The 17,048-nt window shown below is 52.8% G+C and overlaps 1 protein-coding gene across 1 annotated transcript in view; it reads right to left on the minus strand.

The window, feature by feature from the left end:
- Positions 1-431: 431 nt before the first annotated feature.
- Positions 432-17,048, minus strand: part of NPSR1 (neuropeptide S receptor 1) — a 101,354-nt gene continuing 84,737 nt past the window's right edge. Inside the window, exons 6-9 of the mRNA XM_045828423.1 lie at positions 13,049-13,125; positions 5,629-5,715; positions 1,333-1,513; positions 432-522 (exon numbers count right to left, since the gene is read on the minus strand). Coding sequence (XP_045684379.1) covers positions 432-522; positions 1,333-1,513; positions 5,629-5,715; positions 13,049-13,125 — 436 coding nt within the window. The remainder of the gene's footprint in view (positions 523-1,332; positions 1,514-5,628; positions 5,716-13,048; positions 13,126-17,048) is intronic.

The following is a 17,048-nucleotide window of genomic DNA, read 5'->3' on the forward strand; positions in this document are numbered from 1 at the left end:
TTGCCTGTAACTACTGAACCTCCCACCCAAAACTGGGGTGGGAGAATCTGGGCCGTGGTAAGCCTTCTATTTACTTGTTAGATTGGAATGAGAAGACTCGTGTGCAGCCATGCTTCTGGGCCTGCCCCAGCCTGGGCCGTGGGCCGGCGATGGCTCTGCCCCTAGGGCTCAGTGGGAAGGGGGGCTGAGCGTTGGGGAGGGAGGGGGCGTCTTTTCTGGCTGGCAGGAGTAGCTGGTGACTTTAGTTCATCTTGACCAACACTTGCTGATGCGGGTGACACACTCGTTGGGATGTTCGCTTTCGAACTGCCCAGGCGACGACGGGAAGAGGGTGAAGACGTTGGCTCAGGCTCCATGCACGCGCCCAGGGTGGTGACGGGGACCCGGGAGGGCTGACGGGGCTCAGCCTGGCACTGCAGCCGCCCCGGGGCCTAGACGGATCCCGGCTTGGACAGGACCCGCATTTCGTGGCCCCTGGCTCTCTGCCGCCACCTCATTCTGGGGTCCTGTGGTCTTTGCTTCCTAGAGGAAGAATAAAGCGGACAGGGAAAATAATTAGACGTCATAAAAATGGAAGCAGGAGTGTTGAGAGAGAAGAGTTATGGAGAACGTGCGAAGGATCAGTCACTGCTAAGTAGTTCCTACGTGATAAACACCATTGACCTTCCTTCCCCAGCAATTACCTCCCTCCCCCCTCTGGTCAAACCGGAGCCCAGTGGACGGACATCACTGGCCCGGGGGGTAGGTGGTGCTGTTAGCCCCATTTTACAGGCGAGGAAACTGAGGTCTGTGGCAGTTCACTCATCTGTCCAAGGTCACAGGTAGCTATGGATCCACAATGGCAGTGTTGGAAACTCAGCCCCTGGGATCAAACCCGGCCTGAAACCGTTCTGTTGTTCTATTTCCTCTGAGCTTCCCCGTCTCCTCCCTGCAGCTGGTGCGGGCAGGGAGCTGAAAACCCACGAAAGGACCCAAGAGTTGTGGGAGGGGCTCCTGTCCACTCGGCTGCTCATCATTCCCGTAACCTCAGGAATGTCACTTCTCCCGGCAAGCCTTCGCGTGTTGTCTGTGAGGTTGTGGTCGTCCTGCTGCGTGTGTGTGGAGGCACCTCGCCTGGAGGTGCCGTGGACCCAAGGGAGGTCTTCTCCAGGGGACCCGGTGAGGACGATCGCTATGGAAGGTGGCAGGTGGCGTGCTCCAGGACAGAGAGCATGGGCCACGGCCTGGGCCTGGGCCGTCACACTAGTGGGACCTTCCTGGCCCCGTGTCAGCTGCCTGCCTGGAGCGCTGGGAGGAGGACGACACCCGTGGGAGCGGCCGGGCGCCCCTCACCGGCAGGGGGAGCCCACGTGGCTGCTGAACAGGAAGTAGACGAGGGGGTTGATGGCGCTGTTCAGGGCAGGCAGGTTCTGGATGATCGCGGAGGCGTAGACGCGCTCCCTGGTGTCCGGAAGGAGGCCGAAGTTGTCCAGCATGTCGAAGAGGAAGTACGGACTCCAGCAGCAGATGAAGGCTGGGGGGCGGGTGGAGACAGCCATGAGCACCCCGAGAGGCCACACCCCGGGGACGTTCTCAGTGCACGGACCCCTCAGACGTATTTAGAGCAGTGGTGTGCAGGAGCCACCACTCTCACACGCACTCAGATGTCCACAGAGACACACGCACACGCCCCGCAGAGACATGCCCGAGCTTCTCTTTACCGAAAGCTCGGGAACCTCTCAGCCGGGAGGGGTGAACTCGCCCCGGCCAGCACTTGGACGAGGTGTGTGTGCGCCGGGGGTGTGGTTCTGGTTTTCCCAGGACACACCCTCCCGTTCACAGGGCCCAGACCCCTGTTTGTAAAGACCCCAGGCTACCACTGGCCTCTACGTCCTGCAGGAACACAAGCCTTTTCCACCAGTGTGGATTTCCCACGAAGGCAGCTCCCTTGCACACGAGGAAAGACCCCCGTTTCCCTCGGAACCGCAGCGGGGTTTGTTCCCCTGCCGGAGCACCAAGTCCCGGCGTGACTGCCCTGTCTCCATGGCAGCACACCTGTATCGCTTTGTTTTGGGGGTTGTTACTGCGTCTGGCAGGCTGCCTCATTGCCCCTCCAGTGCAGCTGTGCCCAAGTCTTTAAATAATGAAGTCTGTATTGGTTTACTATGAATTATTTTCTTTCTATTCCCTTTTTATATGATTATGTATTGACTGTTGAAAATTTATGTTAGGTTCACAATGTTATGTACACATTTGGTTTCGGGATGGAAAGGGGCACTGTGGAATGTTCGTTCTAGAAAGGGCTGTGTTGGCCGGATTGGGGCGTTGGCACTGGCTGGCCCTTTGCGGGCTCTCCTGCTCTCGGACTAAAAGGCGTCCCGGGCCCGGGGACCTGGCCCCGGTCACAGAGGGCTACATGGGTGCTGGACTGCGCGTACGTGTCAGATATGCTTCCTGACACCCCACCCGGGAGTGCGTGTGTGTGTGCGTCCCGACGTCTGGGAAGGTGAGGGAGACCGGGGTGCCGCAGAGGCCTCTGGGACAGGGTTCTGAGCCCGGGGGTGGGGGGGGGGTGGCTTGTGCTGCACCCCAGCTCTGCTGCCCTGCCGTTCTGCGTCTGGATCCTGCCGGCCGAGCCGCACGGCGTGTGGCCTGTTGGGCATTTTGCTGTTGTGTTTAAAAAGGTCAGATTGACTGTCCTAGTGATTTGACATTCAGCGCACAGGAGGGCTGTGCTCTCTGAGGGCTCCAAAGGGCCGCACGAGGGGTCGGGAGGGGTGGCATCTGAGCTACACGAGCAGGGAATGGCACAAATCCCCTTCCTTCTTGGGTAGCCTCACTTATGCATTCACTCAACAAACATTAGCCAAGCACCTGGTGTCAGGGGCGGGGGCCCTGTTTAAGCCCTTAGTGATAGTGGTGAAGGAACACGAGGGCAGCAGTCACCGTGGGACTATTCAACACATACAAGGTCAGGTGGAAGGAGCAACGTGAAGGGAACAGAGGCAGGGTGAAGGCTGCAGGAAGGCCCTTCTCAGAGGTGGCTTTTTTGGGGAACAGTGGGGGGCGGGGCTGAGCTGGCCACCCTCCAAAGGCAGAGCGTTGCAGGTGGGAGACAGGGTGGGGTTCCCCGGGTGAGAACAAGGTGATGTTCCGAAGAAATAGCAAGAAGACCAGAGTGACTGCTCTTGATAGGGGACTCGGTGTTGGAAACATTTCAGTTTCAGGTACTAGCTAATACGCTGCTTAGTAATCAATGCGAGTAAAAAAGCTGTCCTTTCAGGAACTGAAGGGATGTCCCACCCAGACTCCAGGGGACCCTAAGCAGTCCCACCTTCGTGCCCCGGGAGGACTGCAAGCGGTCCAGATGGTAGCGAGGCCACCGTGCTCCGGGGGAGACGCCTACCGCCCAGGACACAGACGAAACAGAGGAAAGAATGCTGCAGCTTTTATCTGATTAACTTTTCCCCTGAATTCCAAACCTCTTACCTAGACTTTTCTTCTCCCCGTGAAAAGGGGTGGTTTGAAATGGAATGTCAGGCGGTCTGTTAGGGTACAAACCCACCACCTTCTCGGACCACTGACCGTCTGAATAAAGTGCCCATAAAGATTCAGTCCCTGTCTCTGCCTATTGGGTCTGGTAGGTGACAGGCAAGACAAATGCCGGCTTTTCGGGTTTCAGGATAGTGTGGGCAAGGAGGGGCCCGGTGGGGATGAGGCCGGAGAGTGGGTGGGGGGACCGGTCCCCCCGGCCTTGGGGGACACGGAATAAAGGCTGTGCTTTAGTCCAGCACCGTGGGAAGCCACCGGTGGGTCTGCGAGACAGTGGCAGCGTCTGGTCTCCACGTGGCACAATCACGTTGGCTGTTGGGCAGAGAAGGAATACGAGGAGACCCGCGGCGGAAGCTGGTGGGCGCCGTCCATGGTCAAGGACGTTGTTGTAGAGATGGTGAGGAGGGCTGGACTCGAGACCTGTCTTGTAGGGGCAACCTCCAGCCCTCGTGTGCGGACTACACATGTGGGGTATGAAAGGAATATAACAATGACAGATGCGTAACCCTTAGATTTTCAGCGTGGGTAAAAGATCGTGTCATTTATCGAATTGGAGGCATGAGAGCCCAGAACAAGCCGCCCCAAGACGTGCCCCTGTGGTGGCCGATGGTTTTGAGCTAAAGGCAACTTCAGCCACAGGCTCAAGAGAAACTTCTGCCCGGCCCCCCCGCCCCCCAGCTACCTGGAAGAATTTGAATTAGAGGCATTGTCTGTAAGTGTTTATCGGAGGGGTTCCCTCACAGATGTGTGCATTACGTTTGGTACGTTTGTCTTGCTGATCTGCTCGCGTCTATTTGGTGATTACGGCAGCCAGGAGAACCTCGAAGGCAGAGGAAAGTTGGTCCATCCCCGGCAGGGACAAGCCGGGGAAGGATCCTTCTGCAGGGGCAGAGCCTGCCCAGACGTCTGGCTTGCCGTGCCGGGTATGAGAAGCTTACTGGAAATACAAGGAGAGCTCTGATGTAGAAATAATAGATATAATTTCTAGGCAAAGGAAGTGAAGGAGGAGCCAATCGAATGTTGCTCAGAAGTCAGATGAGGTGCAGGTGGGTGACTGACGTTTGACATGTTGGGGGTCATGGCCACGTCGGCGAGGGTGGCTGTACTGGAGCGGCAGGAAAGGAAGCCGGCAGAAACAGGCCCCAGGGAACGAGCGGTGAGAAGCGGAGAACTGGGGGACAGAAAAGAGGGAGGGGAGGCGGGCCTGTCTCGAGGTAGGTCCTTGAGGGGCTGCTCCGGTCCGTCTGCGTGCATGTGACCCAGTCAGGGGAAAGCTGTCGGGGGCAGGAGATCCTTGGAGGAACAGAAGTCTCGAGTCGGCAGGAAGGGATGGGATTTGGGCTCCGGAGAACATTCTGGACGCAGAGAGAAGCAGTGCCGGCGTGTCCCCCGTCAGAGCAGAAAGGACAGAGCCCGTGGCAGAGACACGTCCCGTCGGTGCACGCACGAGCCAGAGAGCAATGAGGACGTTCTGTTCTGCTTACTTGCGTTTTCTTAGCGAGATAGGAGTCAAGGTCATTAGCTGAGAGGGCCTCAGGAAGAGGAAGTTTTGAAGTCTGAGGGTAACAAAGAACACAGACCAATGTGACACAGACTAGGTGCTCCAGAAATACCCCCTTTTTTTCTGAGAAAAGGTAACTTTTTGGGTCATAACAATAGAGAGAAAAGAAACGGGAGGGAGAGAGAAGATTCGGGAGGAATTTATAGTGACCTTGAAAGGAAGTATCCAGGGGAAACGAAAGGTCCCTCCGGTCTTCCTTGTGCTTATCAACTTTAGCCCTGGGGGAGACCGTGTCCTGAAGAAAGCGTCTGTGCCAGCTGGGTGACGGGGAGCACCCGCCTCAGCAGGTACTCAGATTTCCTCCGAATTCTGCACCCCGGGGCCTTGGTGGACAGCTACACTAATGAAGAGAGAGGTGAGGAGCAAATGCCATCCTTCGAAGGAGCCCCACACACAGAGAGACTGATCCGTCCCACACACCCCTCTGCAATCAGACACGTCCCTTTCTCCCGTGGGCTCTCCACCACGAGCCCCAGGTACCAGTCTGCTGTGGGAATGCCCACCCAGGGCTGCCATGCACGGAGGGATCTGCTCACCAAGAACGATGACCATGCTGTACTTGATGGCCTTGACTTTTGCCTTTGAGATGAGCCCTCGGTTGTATCGGGTGCACAGCTTCCCATCTGCAGATACAGAAAGGGGGACGGCAGGGTGTAGAGCTGTTTCTGCCGATGCGAACATTGCACGTTAGTCCCACAGCCGTCACGGGAGCCACTCAGACCCTGCTCACCCGTGCCCAGGAGGACCTGCTCGGACATTTTCAGAGGGACGATGGCTCTGGGATGGGTGTTGGAAACTGCTCAGTGTGCAGCTTAACAGAGAATGCAAATGTATTAGGCCATCCAGTCTCTCTCAAGACGCTTGCCCGGGTGCCCTGAGTTAGCTGAGGCTGGGATTAGCCATGTGACCACCCGTCTGGTTGCCCCAGCAACCTACGGCAAAGCCATTTTCTTAGAATGGTTACCCCAGACTAACTCATTCATCTAACTCAGAAACGCCACTCTTGGCAAAAGCTCAAACCAGGGAGATTGAAAAATAAAAACAGAAACATCCCACAGCATAAATATAAGAATCCATTAGGAATATCAGCTTGATGGAGACAGAAACTTTGTGGGGTTTTTTTTTTTTTTTCACTCCTGTGGCCTCTGAACTTCGTGTGTGATCGATATTTGTTGGATGAATCCATACCACCCAGTCTAGGCGAGAAGTAGCAAAGGAAAGGGTGACGAGGACCGGCCGAGCTCAGGGCGGTAGCACTCAGGAGCCGAGAGCTGCCGCACGAGGGGTTAGTGGTGGCCCAGGCCAGCTGCTGTGCTCACGGGTCCCCACCACATTGCTCGGATCTCACGATGAAAGTGTGCATGAATCCCCTTGGGAACTGCTCCGTTTACCTTTGCGCCGTTTATTCTGTCCCCTCTCCAGGTCAACCCAGACCAATCCAACAAGCCCAGCACATCTGCTGAGAGATCAGAACCGAACAAAACAGGCTAAAAGACAGAGTTCCTGTTCTCCAGGAACTTGCGGTCCAGCGTGAAAGGTCGCTCACGCCCCACAGAGCTGGCGGACAGAGAAGAGCCGTCCCCTCGCCGCTCTCTCGAGAAATAGGGGCACGGGGCTTTTTTTTTATGTGCCATGAGCTGAAATACTGATTATAATCCATGTTTTATGTCTTAACGCATACCCCGTAAGACCACCCTTAGACTTTCAAATCATTCTGTGCGTTTCTCAGAGCCACAAAACTTCCGTGGCTGAAGCTGCAGAGGCATTTGCAGCGGTGGGTCTCGACTGGGGGCAACCTTGCCCCTGGATGTTATGTTGACCGTGTTTGGACACATTTTCCTTTGTCACCTGGCTGGGGGTTTACTCCTGGCATCTCGTAGGTGGAAGCCAAGAACGCTGCTAAGTATCCTTCAGTGCACACAAAGCCCTCCCCGCAACAGGCTCACACGGAGAGCTATCCAGTCCAAACCCCTGACAGTGACAAGGTTGAAACCCCTGGTTGCTAAGGTGGTGTCTCGGGAGAGATTCAGGCTTCGGAGTGCGACCCGAGTGCATCCCCAGCCATGCTAATTACGGACGGCGTGCGTGACTACAGGCAGACCGCCTGCTCTTCCAGCCTCAGTCTCCCGATTTTAAAAATGAGGCGTGGAACACCACCAAGTTCACAGTTACTTTGAGGATTCAAATAAAATGATGTCATCAAGATGTCAAGCCCCATGCTGAGCATGTCAGCTCCCTTGTTAGTTGGGATGGAGGAGGTTTTGGCGCTATTTCGAGAACAGGAGCTGCTTCTATGGAAGTGAACAGGAGGTATTACGACATTTAGACTGGTTGTTATACACTGTTGTTATCTGTGTATTGGAATTATATTACATGCAGAAATTATCGGGGGCATTAGCTCCACGAGAGGCAAGTGAAAAAGATCGCAGAACAAAGCGTATCCTTTCAAAGGATCCTTATTTGCGGGAGTGTCGGCTGACTCCCGAACTGAAAGACTCTGAAGACTTGGTTTTTCAGAGAAGTTCTCCAGAATGACACTTGTGCCCTGGAATCTGCTTAAAATGGAAACTTGCAGTCCTTCTCGCAGGGCACCTGGGTGACAGTGAAATCAATTCCTTGCCCTTCCACCTCCCGATGAGATCAACGAAGAGCATCTTTAATCTGACCGCTCTAGGAATTGCAAAGCCTCTTGGCTCCCAAAGTTGTTTCTTCAAAGACAGCTGGGCTACAAAACGCCAGTAATTCTCCTTTATTGGGAGATAAAAGGATTAATTCCACCCAGGCCTGGGCGCTGAGCTGGAGTGAAGAGCAGTTCAATTCAGCTGTCATTGTGCATTAATAGCCGGGGGAGCCTGGAGGCGTCGGGGCTGTGAGCTTCTGCAAACCGCCTTAGGCTGTTTTAGTCCGGGTCTGAGCCCCGAGGGAGCCCGGGCTGCAAATGAGTCTCCAAGTGGCCAGGGCCTGCTCCGCACCTGCCCCACCTTCCTGCAGACGCCGGGAATCCGTTTTTTTCTGGGCCGGACACCGGAAGTGAGGGCTGCAGTGGGGGAGCAGCTGTTATCCTGGGATTTCAAAACGAGGCAGAATTTATTCTTGAACCATCTGTGGGCCCTAATGAGTGCAGGCGACTTGTTTGTTAGCTGGGAAGTCTACCTAGTAATATTTTAGAACAAATATTTTTTTCATACGTTAGGAACTTTACACACTTCAGCATAATTTTAAACATTAAACGTTTTTAGAAGGTGCGTCTGGTTTCTAAAACTTTGGAAACTTGTTTTTTTGACTTCTGATCATTGATGGCCTCTTTATCTACAAATATAACCTGCATGTTGTATTTGTAGATGTACTTTTTAGCACATTATATCTCATCGCTTAACTGTAGAATTTTGACCACTTCCTTCCCTTGGATTTTTTTTTTTTTTAACCTCCTGGCAAACCAGAGGTCACAGCTAGCTATGACAAGGTGTGACCTCACTCACCTCACTCACAACATTTTCTGGTCCTTAGCTCCTTAGCTCAGGCAGAACTGAGGTCCCTGATTGGCTTAAAATCACTGTGGCAGAAACAGGTTAGCTTTCATTGAATCCTTCCCTCTTCCCTTGGGCACACAGCTAGACTACATTTCCCAGCCTCCCTTTCGGCAGGGCGTATAGTCACATGACTGGGATCTGCTCCTGGGGACCTGGGAAGAGCCCTCACACACCAGACCCAGGCCTAGCTCGAGCAAACCACCTGGGCAGTCCTCCACTCTCTCTTGTCCCCTCTCCGCCGGCTTGACGCTGATGCTGAGAGACACCTTAGTGGCCTTCTGTTCTGGGTGGCAGAAGCTTCATCAGCTTGAGCCTCTGAAGAACTCTGTGCAACGGTGCCCTGCCCTTTGACCCTAATGGCACTGGGACATCCACTGAGTGAAATGCAAACTTCTGTGAAGGCTACTGTAGTTTGGGGGGTTTCTCTGTTGTGGCTGCTGGTGTTTCCTTAACGGAAGCGGAAACTGGCTCCTCATGGGACGTGCTGTCGCCGTAAGCACCTAGTACGTGTGGCGGTGGCGTAGGGGGCCAGCCGCCAGTGGCCGGGAACCTGGCGTTGCAAGCTGGCACTCAGGGGTCCCTCTGGCAGGACTGTCGCACTCGATGCCCGGGAAGGCAGGCTGTGAGTCTCCTGAGCCCCACGCCCCAAGGACAAGGTTGGCGTCGCAGTCCACGCCCTCCGAGAAGCGAGACCCGTGGGAAATACGCGTGGGCAGGGGCGCAGGGTCCGGCAGGAGTGAGGCCTGCTGGAGCGTGGTTGGGAGGGTACCCGGGCGCGCACAGCGGTCGGAACACCTCACCTACAATGTCACACGGCGTGCTTGAGTGTGATGTTGTTATGTTACAGAATCACGCGCTTATGATTTTATACTAAAAAGGGGGCATTTGTGCCGGGCCCTGTGTATATATAATGACAATGAAGCTGGTGCCAGTCCACACCTTAAGCCAGAACATCGTGAGATCGTGACCAGCAAAGGCCCAGATGAGTCATTCCTGAGACAAAGAGCAGACTGGGGACACAGCCTCTCACCTGCTTCCCACGGCCTCAAGCGAGCACGAAGGGGCAGGGCGAGGGGGCACAGGACAGTCAGACCTGAGGGCTGTGTTAGTAAAGGCGTTCCGGCTGTGGATCCCCCCCCGCCCCCGCCGCCCCCCGCAGGAAACCAACTGGACGCAAGTAGGTCAGAAGCCTGCTAGGTGTGTGAGAAATAATATTGCCAAATCAACCATCAGCTTTCTATCTTTGTCAACACAGAAACACCAGACTTTAAAATTGTTATTCATCCTGTGGGTAGAAGATTGTATCTAACTGAGATTTAAATGAGTTCTTTTCTGATTATCCGTGAGGCTGAGAATCATTTTTGGCCATTGTTCTTTTCCCTTCTGTCAGAAGCCTGTGTCTGGCTCATTTTTTCCTATTTAGCTTTAAAATTTTTCTTTATTGATTTCAGGTATTCTAGAAAATTCTGAATAATAATGTTTTCCCAGGTAATATGTTACACAAATTTCTCCCACTTTGTGGTTTGACTTTTTAAATATTAACAGAGTCAGATTTATCCATCATCACTTTTGTGGCTTCATGTATCTTGTACCTTGTTTAAGAAACTCTTCCTTACTCCAGCTCTGGCTGGTGTGGCTCAGTGGATTGAGATCTGGCCTGTGAAACAAAGGGTCACCAGTTCAATTCCCAGTCAGGGCACATGCCTGGGTTGTGGGCCAAGTCCCCAGTGCAGGGTATGTGAGAGGCAAACACACATTGATGTTAAAAAAAAAAGAAAAGAAAAGAAACCCTTACTTCAATATCATAAAGGTATCACCTTTTTTTTTTTTACAAGTTTTAAAAGTCACATATTTCATACTTAAGTCTCAAATTTACCTGGAATTTGTTTCGCCTGTGAATAGAGGCGAAAATCCAATTTCATTTCATTCCCTGTGATCTTCTGACATCTACCAAGTCCTCATGTCTGCGTAGGTCTGCTTTGGGGCTGCTTTAGTTTCTAGGTGCCTACTGCACTGTGTCAACACTGCATCCTGTTAGTCCCTCTGACTTTATGATAAATCTTAATATTTAGTGCAGTCAACCTCCCTATCCAGTCCTACTTCACCGGGAGTGCCCTAGCTATTCTTGGCTCCCGAAATGTCCATGTATCTCTCAAAATTGGATTGTCAAGCTCAATAAAATGTCCCATTTCAGTTTTGATTGGAACTGTAGATTAGGCAGGGAACTGACGTGTTTATGCTGTTGAGTCTCACCATGCAGGAACGTGTCGTAAGAGCCATTGATTTACAGCTTTACATCTTTTCCACGAAGTTTCTTATGTCTCTTGCTAAATGTGGTTGTCTGCAGAGAAGCCATTTTACCCACGTGCGTTGATGGAGAAAGGTGCTTGGGTAGTTCATTGGGCTTCCTTTTCTAAATTATGGGTTTATTTATTTACTTACTTTTAGAGAGAAAGAGAGGGAGAAACACATGGATGAGAGAGAGAAGCATCAACTGGCTGCTCTCCCTACGTGCCCCGACTGGGGACTGAACCCGCCACCCAGGCACGTGCCCTGACTGGGAATCAAACCGGCGACCTTTAGCTTTGCGTGACAGCGCCCACCCCACTGAGCCACTCCGGCTGGGGCAATGGGCATGTCTGAAGCTCATTCAGCTAGAAGTCAACAGGACCCAAACCCAGTTCCTAACCCAAAGCGCTTCCATCTCTCTTCCAGCTCATGCTACTTCACTTAGCCTGCAGTTTGGGTTCAGCAAGAATCACACCATGTCTTCCAAGTCATGATGGCCAGACACAGTTATATATCCAGATGTTATACTTTGCCCCTTCCACGGGTGTGGCTCCCCCACCTCTTGCCCCCCATGCACCAAATCTACCATTTCACAGGAGCAGACAGATACCCTGGGCGCCCAGACCACGCCGGCTCGTGAAGCACAAGTTTGGGAACCTCCTCGTCCCTACCTCTCGTCCTCCACACGTATTTGTGGGAAAGTCTTCCGATCGTTTAGTAGGTATTGTGTCTTTCTGCCAGCCTTTCAGAGGGGGCAGCTAGACACGTTTGCCAGGGAGAAGCGTGGTTGTCAAACTAACGATGACTCGAATGTTGCAGCCCGTGTTTACAGAGCGAGCTTCTGTTCACGCTAATTATGGCTGACGTCCCTGCTGCCGAGCCGTCCCCCTGGCGCGCTAACGCCGCCCGGGAGCCCGTCTCCCAGCCAACTCCAGAGCTGCTGGGCTGGGATGCCAGATAGGAAACGAAGTGAGTTCATTTGTGAGTGCGACACAGAGAGTGTGCGGGCTTCTCAGACTACCATCTGCTCCGCACTCCAGCAGGGCCATTGCTGGTGGTGACAGAAGGATAGAGGCAACAACAAAAAAAAATAGGTAGAATGGAGACACAAATTCGTGTTAAAGAAGGAAAATGGACGGCCCCCCCTTCCACCTTTGGGAAGGGGGAATGGGGTACTGCGTGCCAGTGGGAAAACTGGCCTCCGTGTGGCTTTGCACTGTTTTGTACCCAGGAGTATGGGGGACCCAACAGCACAGGGGCTGCAAAATCTAGTGGCAGGGCCAGGCGGACCCTGGGGAGCAACTGGGGCCCTGCCACACTGGCGAAAGGTCTGCTGAGAACAGGACGCGGGCGGTGGGAGGTGCCCTGGGTGGTGGGGTAGCGCACAGAGCGTGGCAGCGCTGGGGCACCTCGCCCCTCCAGTAGCACTTGCTCTATTCACTCTTGTGGGTGACGTGTTCAGGGGAAATGAGGTGGGTTGCACCCTGGCCCTTTGGACCAGGAGCTGGGGGAGCAGAGAGCTCTAGGTGAGACAGTGAGGGTGAGAGCGCAGAGCGACAGGCAGGGAGGGACACACTGCCCACCGCCCCTCCACCCCCCGGAACTGTCACGGGACAGGGATTGAAGCCAACCTGACCCCAGCCTGAAAGGACAGGAAGACCTCAGCCCACCTGGCCTTGCACCTGTCTGCATCTGACATTGAAGAGAGGACAGACGTGCTCATCCACCCTTGTTTTTTCAGACAAATATTCTTACTTTTGGCCAGAGCCACTAGCAGTGGATAAAATAAATGCACTTGTATGTATGCTCTCTGACTGCTCTTGCTGTTTGAGGAAAACCAGGGGACAGGGACCAGACCAGCAGGAGTTTCTTCACAGCTGGGCCATTTCCCAGCAGCCCTGTGCTGCCAAAGCGTGGCCAGGCTCCAAGTCCCCCGCCCTTCCCCCAGCTCCCAGGGAGGCCAGGTGGAGGAGGCCGGGCTGCCTGGGGCAGCCGCCAGGGGTCCCATCTGCCCGCTGGGCCCCGACGTAACAGTGCACACCCAGAGCCCAAGCTCACGTTCGCTGGGGAGAACCTCTGCAGAGGCGAGATGAGCCAAGAGCGGGGGGGGGGGGGCGGTTTCAGGAGAGAGACTTACCTGAGCAGCTGGAGATCACTATCTCGTGGGCCTTGCTCTTGGTCCAAATGGTTCGGATCACAATGGCGTAGATGACGCTGTGGAAAGGAGCAGAGGTCACGTGAAAGTGGCCGGTGGTTCCCCGTGGGGAAGACACAGAGAGAGGACTGCTCCCACTCTCTGAGCGTGAGGTAGGGAGGAGGGGTCACTCTGTATGTGCGGATTATAGAGTCACAAGCAGGTGGACACTGAAAGCCCCCTGAAAGGCCGGTTGGCTGGGGCTCCTTCTTCTTTAAGTCAGGAGGCTAAGGCTGGTGGAGTTCAAGTTCCCCAAGGTCATCCCAGTGGTTAGAGGTATAGCTGAGGCTGGAAGCCAGACACAGGGTTTAGTGTCAGAAAGTTTTAGATTTGTAACCGGCTCTACTGCTTGCTGGTTGTGTGACCTTGAGTTTACACAGTCTTCACTGTGGCCCCGTAATTTTTGCCTCTGGGGCGCAGGCATTTGTGTGGTCCTCCCCCGCTGAGTGTGATGGGGCCCATGACTTGCTTCCAACCCATGCATTGGGATGAAGGTGATCAGCTGTCCCTGATTACGTAAGAGTGTGGCGTCTGCCCTGCTAGTTTCTATCTCCATCACCGGCTTGGAAGGATCAACTAATTTCCCGGGACTGCAGGATTTTAAGTCCTACAGCATCAGGAAATTAATTCTGCCGAGAACCCATGAGGGATGGAAAAAAGACCCTCCTCCAGTTGGGCCTCTGATGGGCACCCAGGCCTGGCGACACCTTGACTCTCACCTTGCCTCAGCAGACAGCCCAGAGAAGCCACGTACAGACTGCTGATGCACAAGTACTATGGGATAATAAAGCACGTTGTTCTAAGTCATCAGGCTCGAGACCATTTGTTATCAAGCAAGAGATGACAAATGCGCTGAGTAATAGAGGCTGAAGGCACGTGTCCTTCCAGAACTCGGGTTGAAACCCTAATGCCCAGGGTGATGGTGTTTGGGGGTGGGGTCTTGGTGAGGTGCTTAGGTCATCAGGGTGGGGCCCTCAGGACTGGGATTAGTGCCCTTGTGAAAGGGACCCTGGGGAGTATTCCCACCCCCGCAAGGACACGGAGAAGTCTGCAGCCTGGAGGAGGGCCCTCACGGAACCCGGCTGGCACCCTGGCTGCAGACTTCCAGCCTCCAGACCTGTGAGAAACACTTGTCTGTTTTGCGTGGTCTGCGTGCCTTGTTGCAGCTGCCCAAATGAACGAAGACAGAGGGCCCCAGCGGAAACTGTAAGGTGGATTAAAAATACAAACCTCTTGAGACTTTCTAGAGGTCAACTGTGACATCATTTAAAGGGCCAAGCACAGTGCTTAAAAATTAGCAGAGACCCAGGAGATGTCAGTTTCTGTCCCTCCTTCCTCCTTGTTTTTCACGTAATGTCACATCTGCTCTCGTGAGATGTGATCTGCCTAACAGGAAATCAATGTGTTAACGACTCAAAAGCATCAGCAAATTGTGTGTCCTGTGTTCGCTTTGATAAATGTAAAAATTAAAACCCTTCTTTCACATAATTTGACATTTCAGATACATTAAGTATCTTGACTAAAAGCTTGGAAAGAAAGCACTACTTTATTTTATTTATTTATTTATTTTTTAGAGAGAGGGGAAGGGATGGAGACAGAGAGGGAGAGAAACATCGATGTGGGAGAGAAATATCGATTGCTTGTTCTCATGCGCGCCCTGACCAGGGACCAAACCTGCAACCCAGGCCTGTGCCCTCACCGGGAAGCAAACCAGCGACCTTTTGCTCTGTGGGATGATACCCAGCCCAGTCACGCCAGTCAGGGCAGCACTGATTTATTTTAAAACCACGCCAACTTCCCTCTTGAGAATCACTGGTTAAAAAAAAAATCTGAGCTCCAATTTGCAGCAGTCGACAAAGCACTAATTGTTTTTAACGAATTTTAGAATATAACTTAATTAATGACTGTGTTACAATGCTCTGCCTCTTAATGCTTTTCCTGTCTCGTTGAGCTAACTCCTCTGAGTGCTCCGAGGACGCTCGAGGCCTTGTGGGAACATCCCCCTTTCTTTTCGTGCACCTGCCCAGGGATGTTGCTGGAATCTGTATGTCTCCATTAAAGAAAAAAATGAGAAAAAAATTACTAGTGAGTCTGCTCTTTCCTTTGAGTGTTTGTTAGAGCAGGGAAACTTGTTCCCAGGTAAATGACATAAAAGGCCTTTGTATTTCAAGTGCCTTGAAGTGCTGTATGTTATAATTGCAAGCCCGGCACTTAAGTGACCAAGAATTCAAGTATCTATTGACCATCGACCACATACATGAGTGAAATTAAGAACAGTCTTATGTGTTAGGGGTTCGGGCCTAAGTCACCCCCACCTCATCTTTAAAGGGCCAAGCAAATAGAAAGCAAGCGCCAGCTTTATTGTTAGCCCAGAAAATGCCTAATAAGGAGGGTGTCCCTTTGATTTATTGCCTGAATCAGGCCACATCTCAGAGTGTAACAGTCACGTATCAGAGACCTGTGAATTATGTCTGTCTCCTCTCTCTTCCTCATTTCTTTCTTCTAACTAATTAGCAAGTTCTGCGGATTGTGCCTTCAAAATGTCTCTACTGTCTATCCCTTCCTCTCCGTTCCTGTTCTTCAGGACCCTACAATCTCTTTTTGCATATGTTGATGAGCTTTTACTGTGAGAAAAGAAACATAAATGAAATTGGCCATTTTAGCCCTTGGGATGTGCACGGTCCAGGAGCACCAAGTGCGTTCTCTCTGCTGTGCACCCGTCACTGCCGGGCACTTCCGGAGCTTTTTCGTCATTCCAGACGGAAACTCTGTATCCATTAAACACAAAAATAGGGAAAGCTTCATGAATGCAGGTGTCATCCTTACCCAGAGGCCATACTAATCCCAGCATCGCCCCAATGTTCGTACCCTTGCTGCCAAAGGGAGCACCCCTTATGACCTCTTGCCTGATGATGGCCACAGTCTTCTGAGGCCCCTGCTCTGCTACCAGCTGCAATGCTCACCCCAGCCTCTGAGCGGATGCGTGGGGCAGAGAGCCACGGCCTGGCTTTAGAGCCCACCAGTCCCCCTGCTTCTCTATAAGACAATAATGCCCAGTCTCTTCTGCAGGGCACCCAGAGCCTCCTCCCGTCTTCCGCAGCCTTCCTCCCCTTGATTTTTAGCATCCGGCCTATATGACACACTGTGTGTGATGACAAAGGGGCCCATGCTATGGAGATATAATGGAGGGTGACATGCAAATGAATGACAGGGGCCCTGACTTGTTCTGGGGGGTCAGAGATACCTTCCCAGAAGAGGGGAGCTCTCAGCTAAGATCTGACGGAGAAACTGGTGTTTCAAATGTGGAGGGTGGGTGATCATCCCAGCAGAGGGAACAGTATGTGCAAAGGCTCAGAGGCAGGAGGGAGCGCGGCCCATGGGAAGAACGTAGAGAAGGCCAGTGTGGGCAAAGGCTGTGTGCAGGCGGCGTGTGTGACCCTGGAGGAGGGTGGCCTCGTTCACGGGGTTAGAGGCTTTGAACTTCATTCTGAAACGATGGAAATTTCCTGACAGGCATTCATCAGGAAGGTGAAGCCTTCCTGATTAACACGGCTTTCAAAGGTCAGACATTTTTTTAGCATGGATACGTTGTTCCTGTGTAGATGTAGATGCCAGTAACTGAACTGAACAGTTCTGGCAAGGCATACAAAAAAATTCTTAACAGCACTACCTCTGAGAAGCAAGACAAGGCAGGGTGCAGTGGGAGGAATATTTTTATTTTTCATTTCATACTCTTTTGTGTGCTTAGCAATTTTCCAAACAAAATGATGGCTCTGGCTGTCGCATGGAATAGAATATAGAACTTGAAGGGGTGAGAGCAGATAGGACGCTATTGCGCCAGACAGAATGAAAGATGGTAATAACCCTGGGAGTATAAACGGACTCAATCGTCCTTGAATTTTATTCCATCTCTTAGTGGAATGACTACTGTGGTGTGGCCCCA

This window comes from Phyllostomus hastatus, unplaced genomic scaffold, assembly GCF_019186645.2.
Source record: "Phyllostomus hastatus isolate PE091 unplaced genomic scaffold, TTU_PhHast_1.1 phas_scaffold_78, whole genome shotgun sequence".
NCBI classification, from domain to species: domain Eukaryota; kingdom Metazoa; phylum Chordata; class Mammalia; order Chiroptera; family Phyllostomidae; genus Phyllostomus; species Phyllostomus hastatus.